The following is a 17,161-nucleotide window of genomic DNA, read 5'->3' as shown; positions in this document are numbered from 1 at the left end:
AATTTTGATATTTTTATCTGATGGTGCTTACCAGTACTAGCAATTCCAATTAAATAGGATTAAATTGGTCTTAATTATAAAGAGGATATTCTTCCCTTCAAAATGAAATGCATTTGCCTAAAAAGTTAATGGAGCATTCACTGTAAAATGCTTACAAATGTCTCATATGAATTCTCTAATGCCTGCTGGTTATTTGTTAATATCATTACCTTTGCCACTTTTGTCATTTTTAATGGAGTTACTGAGGTATGCCAAACCATGTGGTTACTTGAAAACTAACATTATGAAGAATTTCTAGGACAGACCATGGCGTGCATTGAAATCTTATTCTTAATTAATTTTATAAACATTAATATAAAAACTGAAAATACTGTGATTTTGAGTTGTCATATGCTATTTCTAATCTCTGGAGCATAAGCTGTTAATCTTTATGTTTTGATACGGTGAGGAAAAAGGGAAGAAATTTTTCTCATCTTTGTCATCCAGAGACGGAAGACATGGAATCTAAATCAGAAGTGTCTTGCCATATATCTGCACACATTAGATCTGAATTCAGCCTAGTCTGACAGCCTGACAGAAACCGCTGCGTGTGACAAATGTGCTGCAGAACAGAAATAGAAGCCCATCCCAAACTGCACAGAGCACAGCTGTATTCCCTCCCTCATATCCTGACTGGGCAAACTGCTGTAACAGTGCTTTAGAGACATTAAACCACTGAATGATTCAGACTGATCAAAACTTTGCTGACCTCTGAAGTGGATAAGAGAAACAACCAGCCAGTCCTTAAACTCAGCTCACATTTGTGGACAAAGTCTGAGCACTCCTGAGCTGGGAGGTGCTCCAGGACAGCCTTCACTATTGTGACAAAGAGCAGCCATTTCTCCAAACTCTGCCCAGCTGAATCCCACATGTTACAGCTTCGGGCTTTCTCACCACCTCCCTCTAAAATGAATTTCTGTTTTCTCCCTGTCCTTGTACATTCCCTGTATTTCTACTGTAGATCGAGATTTTATCCTCATATGTCACTAAACCGGAGATTTCAACTCAGGTGCTTGAATTATGTGCCATCATCAGCATCCTTGAGAGGTGGCTTCTGAGAATATCTTAACCTCCCAAAGCATATGCTTGGAAGCCCTGTGCCCAGAGTGTTTGTCATTGAGTAAAGGGAGTTTCTAAATCAGTGCAAAGCAGAAGTACATTTGAAAAAGGAACAGGCACCTACTAGAAATAACTTTTGCAGAGTGCTACATTTCTGTAGTCAGGATGATTCAAGTCTGTTCCTGTTTTGAAATAATATAAGACCATAGGCATAAAAGACTGCCAAAAACGAACCCTGGAGGGAAGTACAGGTTAATGAGAAATATTCTGACCCATGCCAGAGAGAAACAGATCTGAGGACATAGGCAATTGACAGAAAATCTGTTTGGCATAGGTATAGTTTGGGGATCAAGAATATTTATACAGAAGATCTGGAATACAGAAATACAAGAAGCTTCTTCCAGATTGGCTTTACATTAAGGTCTGCTTTGAGAATCTCAGGGAAATTATGCTTGGGAAAAGACTCCAGTGGCCTCCCTACTGTAGGACCTTATGAGGTGTCCTTTTTGTCCTTGAAATGCTGAAGTCTCTGCAGTCGGGTGGAGATAGGCATAAGAAAGTCTGTGTTTCAAATTAAAAACCAAGTGCGTTTAGTACATGTTAAATAACACATTTTAGTGGAAGGCTTCACTGTTAGAACAAACTGCACAGAGGACTGGTTGGTTCTTAGAAGCTTTTGCATAAAACCTGCCTGCCTTTAGAGAGCCTGTAGTATAAAATAACATAATGCAAGAATAACTCGATGATTTTCTTGGGTTATACAGGAGATTAAACTAGATAGGTCTTCCTATATGACCTCAAATATCAACAGAAGAAAGTAGATGAAGGTTCAACATAGTGCTATTCAAATGTGTAACATGTTAGGCCTGGCGGTGTATTGGTAACAGAACCTGGGAAAGTTCAAATTACCTATCTCCATAGCTTCAAAAGTCAGAAATATTGAAAATGAATATCATAAAGCAGTTCTTTTCAGCAGGACAGATAGAAATTATTTATTAATGATAACCTTTTATTTCTTATTGGCAGATCTGCAGTGGAAGTCTGGGCACATGGCAGAGAGTCTAACAAATATGCCTCGTCACTCCCTCTACATCATCATTGGGGCCCTGTGTGTGGCCTTTGTCCTGATGCTGATCATCCTGATTGTGGGGATCTGCCGCATCAGCCGCATCGAGTACCAGGGCTCTTCCAGGCCAGCCTACGAGGAGTTTTACAACTGCAGGAGCATTGACAGTGAATTCAGCAGTGCAATCGCTTCCATCCGACATGCCAGGTTTGTGCTGGGCATGGTGATGCCCTAGGAACCTGTTCTGATGTGTCATTTCACTTCATGCACAGGGCACCGAGGTGCTGTTGGCAGAGCGAATGGGCTGCTCTGCTGGGAAAACACCAGCCCTGCTCACCGTTCTCATCTGAAGTGTGACAGTGCAGCAAAACTCCTTGAAAACAGATGGAGTTATTCGGACTTTATTTGGTGTAACTGGTGAAGTGGGACAGATGCAGAGTTCTTAGCCTGTCAGATCTTCTGTTAGGGATGTAAAGATTCCTAACTGCTACACACATATAATATGATCAGATAGGAAAGGCACACTGATTTTTGCGACTAATTTACCACATTATTCAGTGAGAAGTTCTTCACATCACTCATTTTTGTGCTCCTATTTGCCTTTCTTACTTGCTTTTCTAGAGACAGTAATTTTTTTTTACTTTGAAATTTAATTAGGCACTTGCAAGGCAGGGCATTGAATGTCAGAATAATACAAAAGTGGAATTGAAAGGGATTTAAGAGCTCAAGTAAAATCCATGGCACTAATATGGCATTAAATATACCTAGCTCCCTGTCCTGGTTTAGGGCAAATTTGGGAAGAAACTTCCAAAGGGGTCCTTCTAGAAAGCTGATTCAATTGGCCCCTCCCCCAACCAGTTCAGGAAGAGATTTCCTTGGAGAAAAGTGGAGAAAACCTGTTAATTTAATAAGCAAAGTATTCACAAGCATAAAAAAATGAATAATTATTAAACAATAAAACCTCTTGCGGTTCTGAAGGGATGGCAAATTCAGACAGTCCTTGTCGTGGGGTGCAGCTCGGCTTGCTCAGTCTTTCATCAGCCCCTCCTGTGCTGGAAAATGCCGCATCCCAGCCCCGGTGGGACACAGGTGTCTTTCTGGTTTTCAGTCCAGAGCAGGCTGATCAGTTCCAGGAAAAAGAAAAGCCACAGTCCAGGGAACTTCTCTGCCTCAGTTGCTGAGAACTAACTAAAACCAAAGGAGAGCTCTTCCTGCTCTCTGTGCTGCAGACCGCACTGTCTGTGTGAACGGTGTGGGGCAGCAAGTGCAGTTTCTGCAAACAAACTGTGCTTCTTTCTCCCCCTTTGTTCTCTTTGCACCTAAAGGTGCAGAACTTACTGTCCAGCATAAACAGAACAGACATTTGGGGATACAAACATCATAAACTCACCCTAGGACACTCCCTGCCAACAATTGTGTTTAAAAACTTCCAGTGGAGTTGAGTAGATTTAGAAAGGACTTTCCTAAAATCTAACCTGGATTTTCTTTGCTATTAATCTGGCTGCTTCTTTCTTACTGCTCTTCCGGCTGTCATGAAGGATAATTTATCACTGTTCATATCACTTGTACATCAGATGCTGAGCCCTCCTCCCCCTTCTCTTTTATGATAAAAGCAAACAAAGCAAAACAACTTTTTCCTAGGTTTAACTAACCCATTCTTTCAGTATCTCCTCCCAGATCACGTCAGTTTCTTCATTGTCTTCCTGGGACACACTCCAGATTGCTCCAGATTGTCTTTCTCTTTTTTGAAGGGGGGTGGGGAGGTCCCTAAAGCTGGAAGTAGTCCTCTGACTGAAGATTTATATGCACCAAATAAACTGAGTAATCATCTCCTGCATCTTAGTTATGGCATTCCTGTTCATACATCTGAAAAAGAAACTTGCTTGGGTTTTGTTTTCTTCTTTCTAGTGACAAAGGACATACTTTTGTGGCCTGTTAGACCTTTTCAGCACCCCAAGATCGTGTGTCATTTTGCTACCGAGGCAGTATGGTTTCTTCTGTGCTTGACATCTCTCTTAATAGGGGAGAACTTTCATTTTTGATGGGTTTTTTTTTCCCATTTCTTCAATTTATCAAGATCATTTCAAATTCCAACAGAGTATTCATGTCTGTTACCATTAAAATGCTCTTAAAACAACTGAGGGAGACATGTTCCTGTGCACTGACATGGAGAAATATGTACATATTGGTTGGTGATTGCTGGTAGTTAATTTTCTGAGTGCTCCAGTTCTGTTTCAGTGAAGATGAAATAGGTTAAATTGTATCACTGCTGAAATCATCAAAATTATTGGAAATGGGTGAAGCGTTCCCCCAGGCTCAGTTAATCACATCACAGCTTTGAGAAGTAACTCTTCAAAGTGTTCCAACTTCAAAAAAGTTCATAGACTGGGATAGATTAATGATGATTTTTCAAATCCATATTATGTAGTTAGAAATTACATTATTGTCCATCCAGGGTTTCCCTATCTTGGAAAAGGTATTTCTGCTTAATGCAAATGAAATGTTTTAATTCCAAAAAATTTTCGGTGCCTCCAAGAATGTGATGCCATTTAAAAATCCAAGATAGAGCTGCCAAGTCAGGTAATTCATGGAGGTTTATTGTGGAGATTGTTGTGTATATTTTGGGTTCAGAAAGATATAAACCACTGTTTTGGCCATTTCAATCCAGGAAAAGGGGAGCAAAACTTTTATTGTTATTTTTGCATAAATTCTTAAACCTACATATATAAAGGTCTATATTTTCAGAATTGCTGAATCTAAGAAATCTACTTTCAAATAACAGAAAGTTCAGCATTTTCTGCAAATAATTCCCTTTCACAGTTAGATACCAAACCTTGCTAGTAATTTTGGAAAATGGAGATCAAGGGAAAAGTTAGTAGATTATTTTCTTTAAAGGGAAGGTTTCTGGTAAAGTCAGCAGGTGTCTCGGGGTGTGGATGACTGTTGCATATTCGGTAAATTATTTTAAAATTACTTGTTCATGTTTGTCAGCATTTTTTTTCTAGATTTTTTAAAATAATTTGATCTTTACTAATCAAGGTACTTGCTGTAAGACAAAACCAATGTGCTTGAGGATCATTACTAATAAATGTCTACGTCTAGTGAATGTTCCTAGGATTTGCAGATCAGAGCTAGGTAGTTTTCTGAGCAGATAAAGCATTCATTTTGCAGACAGTAAAGAAATATTCCTTTGATGTTAAAATTTATATCTTTTAAAGCTGGAAGAGAACAGTGTAATGAAATAGTTGACCACTGGCTATGGCAGCCATCAGATGTCATTGAAATGGAACCAAGATCTGTTATTGAAACAGAATTGTTCACTTTAGAAAAGCATTCACACTGAGTTCATGAATTATCTGATGACAGACTATGCTGCAGTTAGTTCTGTGTGTGCTCACATACCAGTAGCCTTCATGCACCACTTACAGTGTAGTTTATTTAACTTTTATTTTCACGTGCTGATCTGTCCTGCCTCTGTGTCAGTTAAAGAGTCTGGTTCATTAGACTCTGATTAAATTCCCCTGTCGTAGTTCTCTCTGCTGCATGCTCTCCCCATTCCTGTGGGTTGCCTGTGTCAGACTGTGGTGTCCAAAGCTTTCTGAATTGGATGAGCATCAGCACACGCTCATTTCTTACCATTTCCTGGCATAGATCTCTGTCAGCTACCTTTTTGTAGAAGTGTGACCATGTGCACATGTAGTCTGGTCTCCACATCACCTGCCAATTGCTTAATATACATCCTCTGCCAGGGTTAATTTTCTGGGAACTCGAGGATTATAGCTCAGTTATTCTAAGCAAGGCACAGTACCACTTGCACACCTGACCTTTTCTCTGAATAATGCAGAGGAAATAAATCTTCTCATTCTCTTCCTGTGAAAGCCAAAAGAATCCCTTCTTCCTCTCAATATGCTTTATTCTTTTTTTAACTTCTGGTCTCTCTCTTTAACTTCTCTTGTTTAAATTTTATTTGTGGACTCCTTTTGCCAGTTGTTGGTTTTGAGCAGAGTAGCAACATGTGGTTTCTTTATGCTGTTTCTGTGTAAACTTTGAACTTCTGCCTGTCCCACAGAAGTCAGAAGATACCATTTTCTCAGGGTTCAGCTGTCCAATGTTCTCAAAAATCTGCTTGAGTGGAGTTGTTGAGATTAATAACTCTATAGTTAGCCATCTCTTGAAATGTTGTTCTAAGGAAGTGGAGGAGCAGGACCATTCCAAATGTGAAGATGATTTGCAGTGTCTGTCACACACACACACACAGATGGAGCTGCCTTTGCCAAGAATTGCTACAATGAATGTGTACTATCCTCAGAATTGTCACGGAACCCTCAGTTTCTCTGAAGCTACACAGGTCTCTCTTGTTCAATGCTTCATTGCAAAATATATTTCCTGATTGTTATTTCATGTACTTCGCTTTGTGATGTGTATTATTGTTATACACTGATAAGTATGTCTGATGTACACATTGGAACATCACCATCATCACCCATGAATGGAAATGCCAAAGCTAAATGTTGAGCCTGAAGAACTTCCCCAGTGCTGCTGCTACACTGTTTACCAACCCAAGCACATAATTGTTCACAGTATGGCATTGAAACTAATGTTAAAATGATTATCTATCATGTCCCTCCAGTCTTTTTCCACACCCAGTGCTTCCCAGGATCGAGATTTCCCCACACAGTGTATACTCTGTGTTAGATGAATAATCTTGTGTTTGGTTGCCCTGGAAAAAAAATCTTTATTCACTTGTTTGTATGTGCTTTTGTTGTAAGCAGGCAGTTAATTGATCCAGCACACTGTGTAGCAGGAACCTGCTTCTTTTCACTATTGATTAGCCCTTGAATCCTTGCCTCTTGCAGATTGTATTGATAATTGCTTTTTGTGTTCCTTTATGTCATCAATTAGATAGCACAGCACTGCTGTGCAGTCCTAGCAGATACACCCATTGAACAGAGTTCCCATTTAACACTTCTGTCTTTAACATAAACCTCTGAGGTTGGTGATAACTCTGTCTGTTTGCAGCTTTGGGCAGTGACTGAACTTCTGAGCCACCTGATCAAAGCAATGTGTTTGAGCACCTCGGTGGCTCAACCAGACCATGAACAACTTGCACATGTGCTGTGCTCTTTTCTCAGCCTTTTCTAATTAGGGACACATGTCAACCCTGACCTTAACGAGGAAACAGATTTTGTCCTGCTTCACCATCATTTGTATCTCTGCAAAGCTCTATTTCCTTTAAGCCCTTCAGGGTGATGGTGAAAAAGGGTGATTCAGAATTCAATGCTGCCTCTGATTTAGTAAGATGCCATGACTTGATTGCTTCATTCAGTTCTTGAAATTTTATCTCATTTGTAGAAAATCAGGTTTATCCATCATGATGGGGCTGAGTAAATGTGACCTGTCTGTATTTATTAAAATAAGCTATAGAAGAAGGGAGACATTCATGCATGGGAATGAATCTAATGTAGCCTTATAGACAGCTGAAGTGCTTAAAAAATGAAATTTTCACCATATATGTCATACTGCTTTAAGCCATTTCAGTTTTGTCTGCAATTCTGAATCACTGAAAACAGGCAAGAATGAAATTGCAAATCATGAACCTGCAAAAAAGTCTGGGAAGAAAATCAAGTTAATTTTGGTTTGGGCTAAATATTATCCTCAAAATCTGAATATTCTGGATTTCACCTTCCAGTGTGCACCATGTAAATTAATACAGGTTTAATATAGTACATAAGTGCATAAAAATCCCTAGTGTGGATGACTACATAAATAATTCTGTTTCTGTGTTTTCTGTACTGTTTTCTCTGCACCAGGTCGATAAGAAAAAATACTTGACCATGTTAGGCCTCATTTTCCTGTGATTTCTTTTGTTATATAGAGTTTATCTAAGCTCTCTGACTTTGTTTCTGATCACAGGTCATAACTCCCTGCATTGTTGCTTTGAACTTATTCATATTTCAGTTTGTCACCGAAAGTTTTCTTTTATTTCCAGATTTGGCAAGAAATCCCGACCTGCAATGTATGATGCAACCCCCATTGCTTATGAAGATTACAGCCCAGATGACAAACCTTTGGTTACACTGATTAAGACAAAAGATTTGTAATCTAGTGTATCTTTTTTGGATTATTTTTCAAAAGGATGGGCTACTAACCTAATTTAAATATTTTTAAGAAGAAAGCATAAGTTATTTAAAACATTAGATGCTTCAGAATTTTCTGTAGAATATTTAAGAACCAATTTTCTGCAGCTTTTAGTTTGGAAAAATATTTTAAAACAGAATTTGTGACCTTCATGATTTACATTTTAATGTACCTTGAGCTCTATAAACTATAAGCTTATGATAGTGTGTGCTTTTTTCTTGGTAGACACTATTACTAAACCCAGATAAGTTTCTTGTGGTTGTTACAGAACAGAAAACAATAATTAATGAGGAGTTCTTTATGAAATGTCAGTGCCAGCTTTCTCAGTAGAGGTAGGAAAAATGTGAAGCATAATATGATATATAATATATCCATTAATTAAAAAAGTCTAAAATGTTTGTGTTGTGAAAAAGAAACTAGTAAAAATTATTATTCCTAATCTGAATGAATTAGCTTTTGCCTTATTCCATGCATGGATAGATAACCTATTCCTCCATTATTTCCTGAAATTGCAAAAACATACTCTTGAGTTGATGTTTGACATTTTTGTAATAGTTATTCAGGCTAGGCCTTGTATAATAATTAAAGTGCCTCTTGAGGCAAAGTAAGGGCATGATCCTTTAAACATTGAAATCAATGAGAGAACTTCCATTGACTTCACTGGATATGGGATTGGATCCTACAATTGGACTGAATCTATATTTTTCTTTAAAGGTTAAAGTTTTTTATATTGTGAGTAAACTAAGCATATGGTTTGAGTTGTTTGTTTCCTAAAGGTTGTTGATGTACAGTATTGTTTCATGAAATATTGTGTATTTCTCATAGTGCTTCTTATTTAGGATCAGTATGGGGTTTTTGTGGCTGTATTTGATCGCTTATGGGCGTCTTAAATTCTTGCTTATTTCAGAAAATACTGAATAAAAGTTAACCAGTGAAGATTGCAGCTGTTTCTTTGTTTTTCTTCATTTCAAACTGAAGTGTCGAAAGGACATGAGCACTATAAATAATGCCAAAAGATATTCCAGCTGTTAATCTGAAAAGGGAAAAATGGTTTGTAAGGTAATCTCTCAAAAGTGAGATAAAAGCAGCTCCAGAGTAAAGGCACAGTCCTGGATGGTGGATGTGCAGGTTAGTAACACCATTCTGTGTCTGAATTACAGAAATGCCAAATGCCCCTCAGAAATCCAGAGTACCTTTCCTGGTGTCCTGTATCTGCTACCATGGGTTTTCAACAATGGTGGTCCAAGACAGTAATTATTAAAAAGAGGACTGAGGAGCTCAGATCCAAGTTTAAACTAGATTCATTCTTCAGGCATGGTTTTCTATGACAGAGGTTGTAAATTTGCATCTGGTGGCCATCAGAAGTTTTTTTTTATTGGTACAGTTTTTCCTGTACCAATATATTGAAAGTTTTGTTTCCTGTGACTTCTAGGAGAGTTTTGAGAACTTTTAAGAAAGAAAATCAAGAGCCTGTACCATTTTTGGTAACTTGAGCAGAAAAGGAGCACTGTTGTTGTAATTGATTTGTTAATCAAAGGAAGGGAAATATACATTCTTCAGAATTTTTGGCCTTTTCAGTCAGTAAAATATTGGCTTGCAAATCTATATAAAGTAGGAAAACAAGGAACTCTGTTTTTCTAGGGAACATACATATTCATGGTCCATCTTTTACAAGAGAGATATTGCCATGAGCAGCAGCCTTTCTGCATACAAATCACACCTTGGTAGCGATTCTTGACCAACCTATATTTCTCTCAATTGACTGACCTGAACGATAAGTAATTTGTGAGGAGCTATTTTCCTGTCAGCTTGAAGCCTCTAGCTTCTGTAAATCATCCTGTGCATCCTGTGAATTGCATTCTGAAAATTACTTTGTCTCCTTCCAATTTATTTTATTGAACTCTGATGGCATGTTATGCATGCACTTGTGAGATATTTGTGAGGCACTGCACTGCTTGCCAGATGGAGCTGCCCTAAGACCTGGAGGGAACAAGCCCATCTTGTGTTTGTATCACTACTCTGAATCTGCAAGAACAAGTTGGTTACTGTCTTTATACACCAGATCGTGTCCTGAGGACATACATGGATGTGGACAAGGGACACTGGTTATTTCATATCCTTTTCCCCAACCATATGAGGTTTGTTCTGTACAGGGAGCAAATACAGATGTATAGCAAATACCACTTGCTCTTAATATACTACACTTCCCCCCCCCCCTTCCCCCCCCCCCCCCTTTTTTTTTTTTTCTTTTTTTCCTGTAAATCATCTAGTTGCAGAAAGGGCTGATTGTATGTAGTCTTCCCTTAGCAATGGGCTAACAGCCTCTGGATCCTCCTGGATAAGATGGAGACAAGTCTCTGGGCTCGTCATTAACCTCTAGTACTTGTGCACTCTCCAAGTCTGGTTATTTTTTCATCCTCTTCCATCTGGAAATATGAAAACATCCTTGAGTGTTCTTTCACCAGAAGCACGCACATGTATTCTTACTTATTTCTCAGGGTGGTGTGAAACTTGCCTTTACAGCTCAGAGTTGTGATACATGTGCTAACAGGAAAATGTCATCATTTACATGGATTCTGGATAGAGTCAGTCCAAAATGATCAAGACAGAGACCCTATCCATGTGGTTGGGCTAATTGCAGTATGGCACAGATACAAGGCCTGAGGGAACAGTTGAGCACAACAGCTAGAAAACACATGTTGGCTAAAACCATACAAATTATCCCCATTAAAACATGCAGGTGTAAACCTAACTTTAGCTGAGAAAAATTAGACCATTACCACAGCTCCATCCTCTCTTTGCATCTTGACTCTGGGAGGTGCTTTGGGAATCTGCTTTCCTCCTGTGTGGGCTCCAGAGATGACACCCTGTCAAACCCTGAGGTGAGAAGCCTCAGACCCACATCAGAGCCAGTGCTCAGTAACAGATCTTGCACTTGGAAGAAGCTGGCTCTCAATCCTTCCTAACTCCAAAACGCTTCATATTCCAAAGACACGGTGAGAAATGAACTTGTTGAGGGATGCAGGTGGCTTGAGAAGGAGATGAGGTCCCCAAGCCAGCCAGGCCTGCTGTGTCCCAGCACACGCTCAGGGCAGGAGCTGTGCCATGGGCTGCTCTCTGGGGTAGGGGGCACAGCCTTTCTGCAGCTGAGTGCAGACCATCCCTCCCCCCTGGGGGTCCGAGAGCCCGGCTGTGTCCCTGTGCCAGGCGGGATGAGCAGGTGGCAGCAGCGGCCCTGCCACGAGTCACAGTGGGGTGCTGCCAGCCCCATTCCTCACCTGGGAAAGCAGGCAGAGGATGAAAGGCCTGAAGATGCAGTCCTGACTCTTCTGAGCCTGCAGGAACTCTGCTTTCAGCTCTCTAACCCTATTCCTGATAGCATATTAAACAATGGGCTGGGAGGGACACTCATGGCTGGGGATGGGATGTGGGGAAGGCACATATGAGGTGAGAGGTTGCAAGGAGACCTGAGGCTCCCCCTGCCCTGAATAACCCTGTGCATTGTCAGTCAGGGCTGGGTAACACCCACCAACCAACCAACTTCCACCAACCAACCTCCACTGCAGCTGTGGCCAAATGCTACACTGGTGCGAGGGGAATGAGAGCTGAAAAGAGACTTCAGCTCAATGAAGTGCATCCTCGAACAGTGAAAGTCTGTGTGTGGTTAATCCCTTTGAAAACAACGGGATTTTATAGACAATGTGTGTGATGTTTTGGCGAAAAGTGGCTTGGTGTCCCTGTGCATTTAAAAATACAATAGATCTGACCATAGCAGTAAACATTGCTTGTTTTAGTGAAGTATTGTGTTGTGACACTTCAGTCACAGAACTGATGTTTTCATCTTGTCTCAGCCTCGTTTCTAGAAACAGCATGGCTTTTCTCCAGCAGGGCTTTGTTGAGAAATGCCTGAGCAGTTATGACATTCCTGAAGATGTGTAGTTTCTTCTTTGATAGCAATAGACACCTGATGAGGAATAAACTCAACACCTCTGAAAATTATTCTCTGTGTGAATGACTGAGAGGAATCGAAGAGCCACTCCTCACTTGTGTTGCCAGAGGGAACTCCTTTTCCCCTTCATGTGGCTAAATCCTTCTGTGTCCAAAATTTTTCTGAGATTCGCTTCTCATGTTGCACACAACCACCCAGCTTTTGCAGAGCAGACAGGCACATTGCATCAGACAGATGCAAATCCAGCCCATCCTCCCTTTGGGTGCCTCCAGCCTGGTTTCTGTGGGAGGTATTTGCTGTGTGACCAGCTTTGGGAACCTTTTTTTTCTCACTACTGCCATATTTTTGAGGTTCATGTGCTGCTCAGTGCAGCTGGGCTGAAATTGCTGTTTGTACGGTACTCTGCTCTTGTATTCCTGACCTCACAGCGGGGACAGAAGTACAGTCCTCCCATGGATCATGGAGGGCAGCTGAAAGCCAGATTAATTCAGGGAAGGGTTTAGTCTTTCATGCTATGCTCTGCTATGAATAGTTAAAATAATGAGTGTATTATCAAGAGCTAATGAGTTCAGACATGTTCCCAAAATAAAAAATGGGAGTCAGGGCAGTCCAGTGTGTGCTTAAACCATCTCTTCAAACCTGCTGAGAGAGATGTGCACTGGCTTACAGCTTTCAGGCACCCTTTATTTTAAAACAAAATATATATAAAATTCTTGCTTAAAATTGTTTTCTCTCTCAGCATCCATTACCCTTAGGAAATGCTCTGCCTGAGCAGGGGAGCAGAGAGAGAAGGGCAAAGGTCAGAGCTGGTGCCAAATTAGAGACATGGAGCTGATCTGCTCTATCTCCTCCCTGCAAGTTTGTCTTCTGCCCCTTGAGACTTTGGCTGAGTGTCCGCCAAAACACTGCAGTTGTGTGGGGTCAGGAGGGGTGGCATAAGGCAGATTTGAGACACTTTTATGTCCATCTTAAACATCTCATCAGGGAGATGAGAGCAGCCAGAGTCTGGCGTCTGAGCAATCAGATACTGCAGCTACCTGAGAATGCTGGAGATTGCTGCCAGGACAGGCAGAGTGTGATGTGCCCTCAGCTCCTCCTCAGTCTGATGTGCTGGTCACTGGAAAGGTGTCCCTCAGAAACCATCTTTGCACCTCTTGACTCTCTGCTGCTTGCACTAGAGCTGTTCCCTCAGGTTCCCTCCCTTCTTTGCTGCAGAATGCCCCTCTGTAGGACTGCATCTGAACCCTTTATATCCTTTCCACCCCTCATATTTTGGAACAGCTCCAAATAGGTGAAGGTGACTCCTTCCAACAGGACGTGGGTCAACCAGTGCAAATAAACAAAACTTCAAAGCAGTTATGCCACATCCAGCTTCATGTGGGCTCAGCTGGCTTCTTTCCTTCTGCAGTGTAAAATGGATAACAAATATGACCTCTCTGGAAAAGTCAGATTTCTCTGTTATTATGAATTCCAGTTTCAAATCCTCCTTTTAAGACATTTATGATAAGATGATTATTGTAAATAAGCTTCCCCTTTAGCAAAGAATAAATCATCAAATAGGCTTTGTTTGGTGAGATCTTTGGCAAAGGAATGTAAATAAATAAGCTAACTGAATAAACTTCTTTATCTGATGTGCTGAGCAGAAAAGGCAGCAAAGTTTAGGAAAATAAGCTGGACTGCTGTGCTTTCTTCAATAACTGGCCAGTCTAAGGGAAACAATTTGCTCTATCTTGCTGACCCTGGACTTTTCGCTAGCATCCCACAGGCCATGAGAGATTCTGTTTATCACTCTGGCAGCAATGCTGTCTAGTTAAGGAGATGTCCTTCGGCCTAAATTTTTGATTTGTTTCTTTTCCTGTGGACTGGTCTACTTCCTGTCAGAGGTAGCTCCTTGCAACAGAACAGAGATCTCTTATGAGGTCAGCTGTGGCTTCTCTTCCATCTCCTGAGAGCAGAACACATATGGACAATAATCTGAATCTGCAGGGTCTTAAACTTTGGACTCCATTCATGTTCCCATATGAGAAAGTTTGTATGTGACTGCATGGATCTCAGTCCAACACCACTCAAGGAAATGAGTGTGACTGTTCCAATTTTCACCATGGTTTTTTATTGACTTATGGATTTAAAGTAATCTGAAGTAAATCTGCCTGGAATCTGAGCCTATAAGCCAGATACAAGATGCACAAGGTAACAAAAATGCATGTAGCTTCTGTGGAAAAGCAAACAGCCTAATGCAATGGAGGTTATTTTGGCACGTACGAGCTGCATTAGCAATTAGTTTGTCAGCAGAATACTTTGTTCTCGCCCCCATTTGTAATTGCTGGATATGTGATTACTGCTGGTGCAATTTGGTCTCCTAGAAGCTTATTTTCTGTATCATATTGGGACAGAGAGAGCACAAACAACAGGTTCCAGTTATGGTTCTTTCTCGCCTAGAACAGAGAAATACATGGGTAGGTTACAGAGAGCAGAAAGCAGCATCAGCTTGCTGAAAAGGGTGTTTGTAGATCCCAGTGCATGGCATTGATATTTATTCTACAGATCACTCTGTGATTGTTTGATTTGCTCTGTTGCATCTGTCATGTGAAGAAGGCAACCAGCCAGTAACACGTCATGATGCAGAATAATTTATTTCAAAGATTTTGTACATAAAATGTGCTGTCCACGATGTCTTATTTGTGGTCTGTACATGACACCAGGTACTCCTATTAATTTAATTTGAACGTTTATTTCAGTTGTTTTGCCCTAGTATGGCATTTGCTAGAAAGCTCTGTCTAAACAAAGCTGACAGAATGTCATGTAACTAAGGACAGATCTGCTTTTGTATGTGCCTATTATGCCATTTCACTTTCATCTTGCCATGAATTTGGACTTGAGACTGTTCTACATATAAAAGATGATGACCAGTTATTTTTATCTCCAGTATTCATCACATCACTCCCCTCTTTTCCAGAGCCCTGTCTTGTCTGAGTGCAATAAGGACAAAGACAGGAGATTTTTAGAATTAGGTGGGGAGTTTATCAGTTTTCCTCGGTCTTTCATTCATTTCATTTTCATGGAGAGAATAGTTTACAATTCCATGGAGATGTCTTAATCCCTGAGAGCTTTGAAGGGTTATTTTACTTTAATGCATGTGAGATTTAAAATAAGGTAGTAAGCTAGCAGTATTGACAGACATGTCAGGTTTAAATCAAAATGTCTCACAGCTGTGATTTACTTAGTGATATCTATGTGACTGAATTTTGGAAGATTTCATTTGGAATACATTATTCAATGGTTTAGATTATTGAATGGTAAATATGGTGATGCTTTGATAATATTTTGGAGTTTCATGCAATAAATGATAAAATTTCTGTAAAAACTGGTTAATACTATCTCATTTTCCCTCACTTTAGGGGACTGCAGAGAAAACAAAAATTCCCAACAAAATTACAACCCTACCCTGGCGTTAAGCCTGGCACTATCCATGTTTTTCCAATTGCTTTTCAAGAAGCTCTTGTTTTTCATAAGCAATAAAGTCATCTTCTCTTTCCCCATAAAGGCAATACCTCTCAAAGAGGGCAGAAATTGTGGACAGAGAATTATCAGACTTTAAATTAACAGTTAAATATGGTCTTCATTCAAAAGCAACTCAGCCTTGAGAGTTCTGAGAATTCATTGTCTCTCTCTTTTTTGTTTATGTGTTGTCTCTGACTTACATCCCTCTTCTTCAAACTCTAGTGTCAAGGGTGATTTATGAGTGCAATTTACTGTGTAATATTATGTAGCAATAGTTGGCAAATCCCTTCCCTCAGCAAGGGGATGTATTCTTCTTTGTCAGACACCAAAGAAGCACACAACCCTTGAATTTTTTTTAAAAAGACAATTATTTTTGAAAGGAAAATTCTAAATCCCACCTCATAATAATTACTCATAATAATCTCATAATTACTTATAGATACATTACGTGAACAAAAACTGCTCTGGCCACGTGGCATTGGCATTTTCATGTGATGGATCCACTGGGAGTCCCTCTGACTGTCTCAGGTCCAGCTCTGTAACCAATCTCTTGCTCTTTGCTTGAAACAAGCTCTGCACAGTGCTGAGCAAAGCCTGAGAGTCCAGCCGCATTGCTGTGCTGGGCACTGTTAATGATGAAATTTAAGCATGAGCTTAATGAAGGACTTTGGAGGTTTGTTAACTTCCTGTTAAGCATTTTTGCCTCTTCTAGGGTTGAAGAATTTTTACATTTATAGAGCTCTTTGAGTTGCAAGACTTGGTAAAATCTTGTGTGAAATATTTATGGCATCAGCCTTACACTTCACATGAGGGCTCTACATTCACTCTGGTTCCTAAAAACTTAGAAAGGACTCAAGTCCACTAAATTATTGTACACAAGAGGGTGATTCTTGTGCTTTTCTGGATGATTCATAAATCTCTATTTACAATCTTTGTGGATATTTGCCAGAAAATCAGTTCATATCCACCCAGGGACAAATGTTAACTTTCTTCCCAATAATGAGTGCAATGCCCAGGTTAGGGACAAAGAGGGTGGCCCTTTCCAGCTTACCTGTCTGCCTTTTCTTGGTTGGGGCTGGGGTGAATTGAAGTATAGTTTCATCCTTGAACTCTGCTCTGTTTTTGTCTCACCCATTTTGTAGTGTACGACCACTGCAGAACAGGGACTATGTGTCCCTTGTCCTACAGCGGTCTTGGGTTTCTGCACCTTTATGTGCTTGGCCATACTCAGCCGTTAGGGTTTTGCTGGTACCAGTGGTTGGCTGTGGGGGACAGTGAGTGCATTAAAGAAATGACACCAGTGCTGTTGCACACACTGCCGTGAACATCTCAGCAGTGTGATTTGAAAATTACCTGGGTTTAGCTCCTAAACAATGCTTGTGTGCACAGTCGCTTGCAGGAGAATTTGG

General features: G+C 40.3%; 1 protein-coding gene across 1 annotated transcript in view; it reads left to right on the top strand.

Annotated features, from left to right (window-relative positions):
- DNER (delta/notch like EGF repeat containing) overlaps nt 1–9,245 on the top strand; it is a 116,177-nt gene extending 106,932 nt beyond the window's left edge. Inside the window, exons 12-13 of the mRNA XM_066193226.1 lie at nt 2,125–2,371; nt 8,154–9,245. Coding sequence (XP_066049323.1) covers nt 2,125–2,371; nt 8,154–8,265 — 359 coding nt within the window. The 3' untranslated portion in view covers nt 8,266–9,245. The remainder of the gene's footprint in view (nt 1–2,124; nt 2,372–8,153) is intronic.
- The last annotated feature ends 7,916 nt before the right edge of the window (nt 9,246–17,161 follow it).

Source organism: Chamaea fasciata, unplaced genomic scaffold (genome assembly GCF_029207755.1).
Source record: "Chamaea fasciata isolate MVZ Bird 193981 ecotype frontalis unplaced genomic scaffold, bChaFas1.0.hap1 SCAF_11, whole genome shotgun sequence".
Classification (NCBI taxonomy): domain Eukaryota; kingdom Metazoa; phylum Chordata; class Aves; order Passeriformes; family Sylviidae; genus Chamaea; species Chamaea fasciata.
This window is presented reverse-complemented; position numbering and strand designations above follow the sequence as displayed.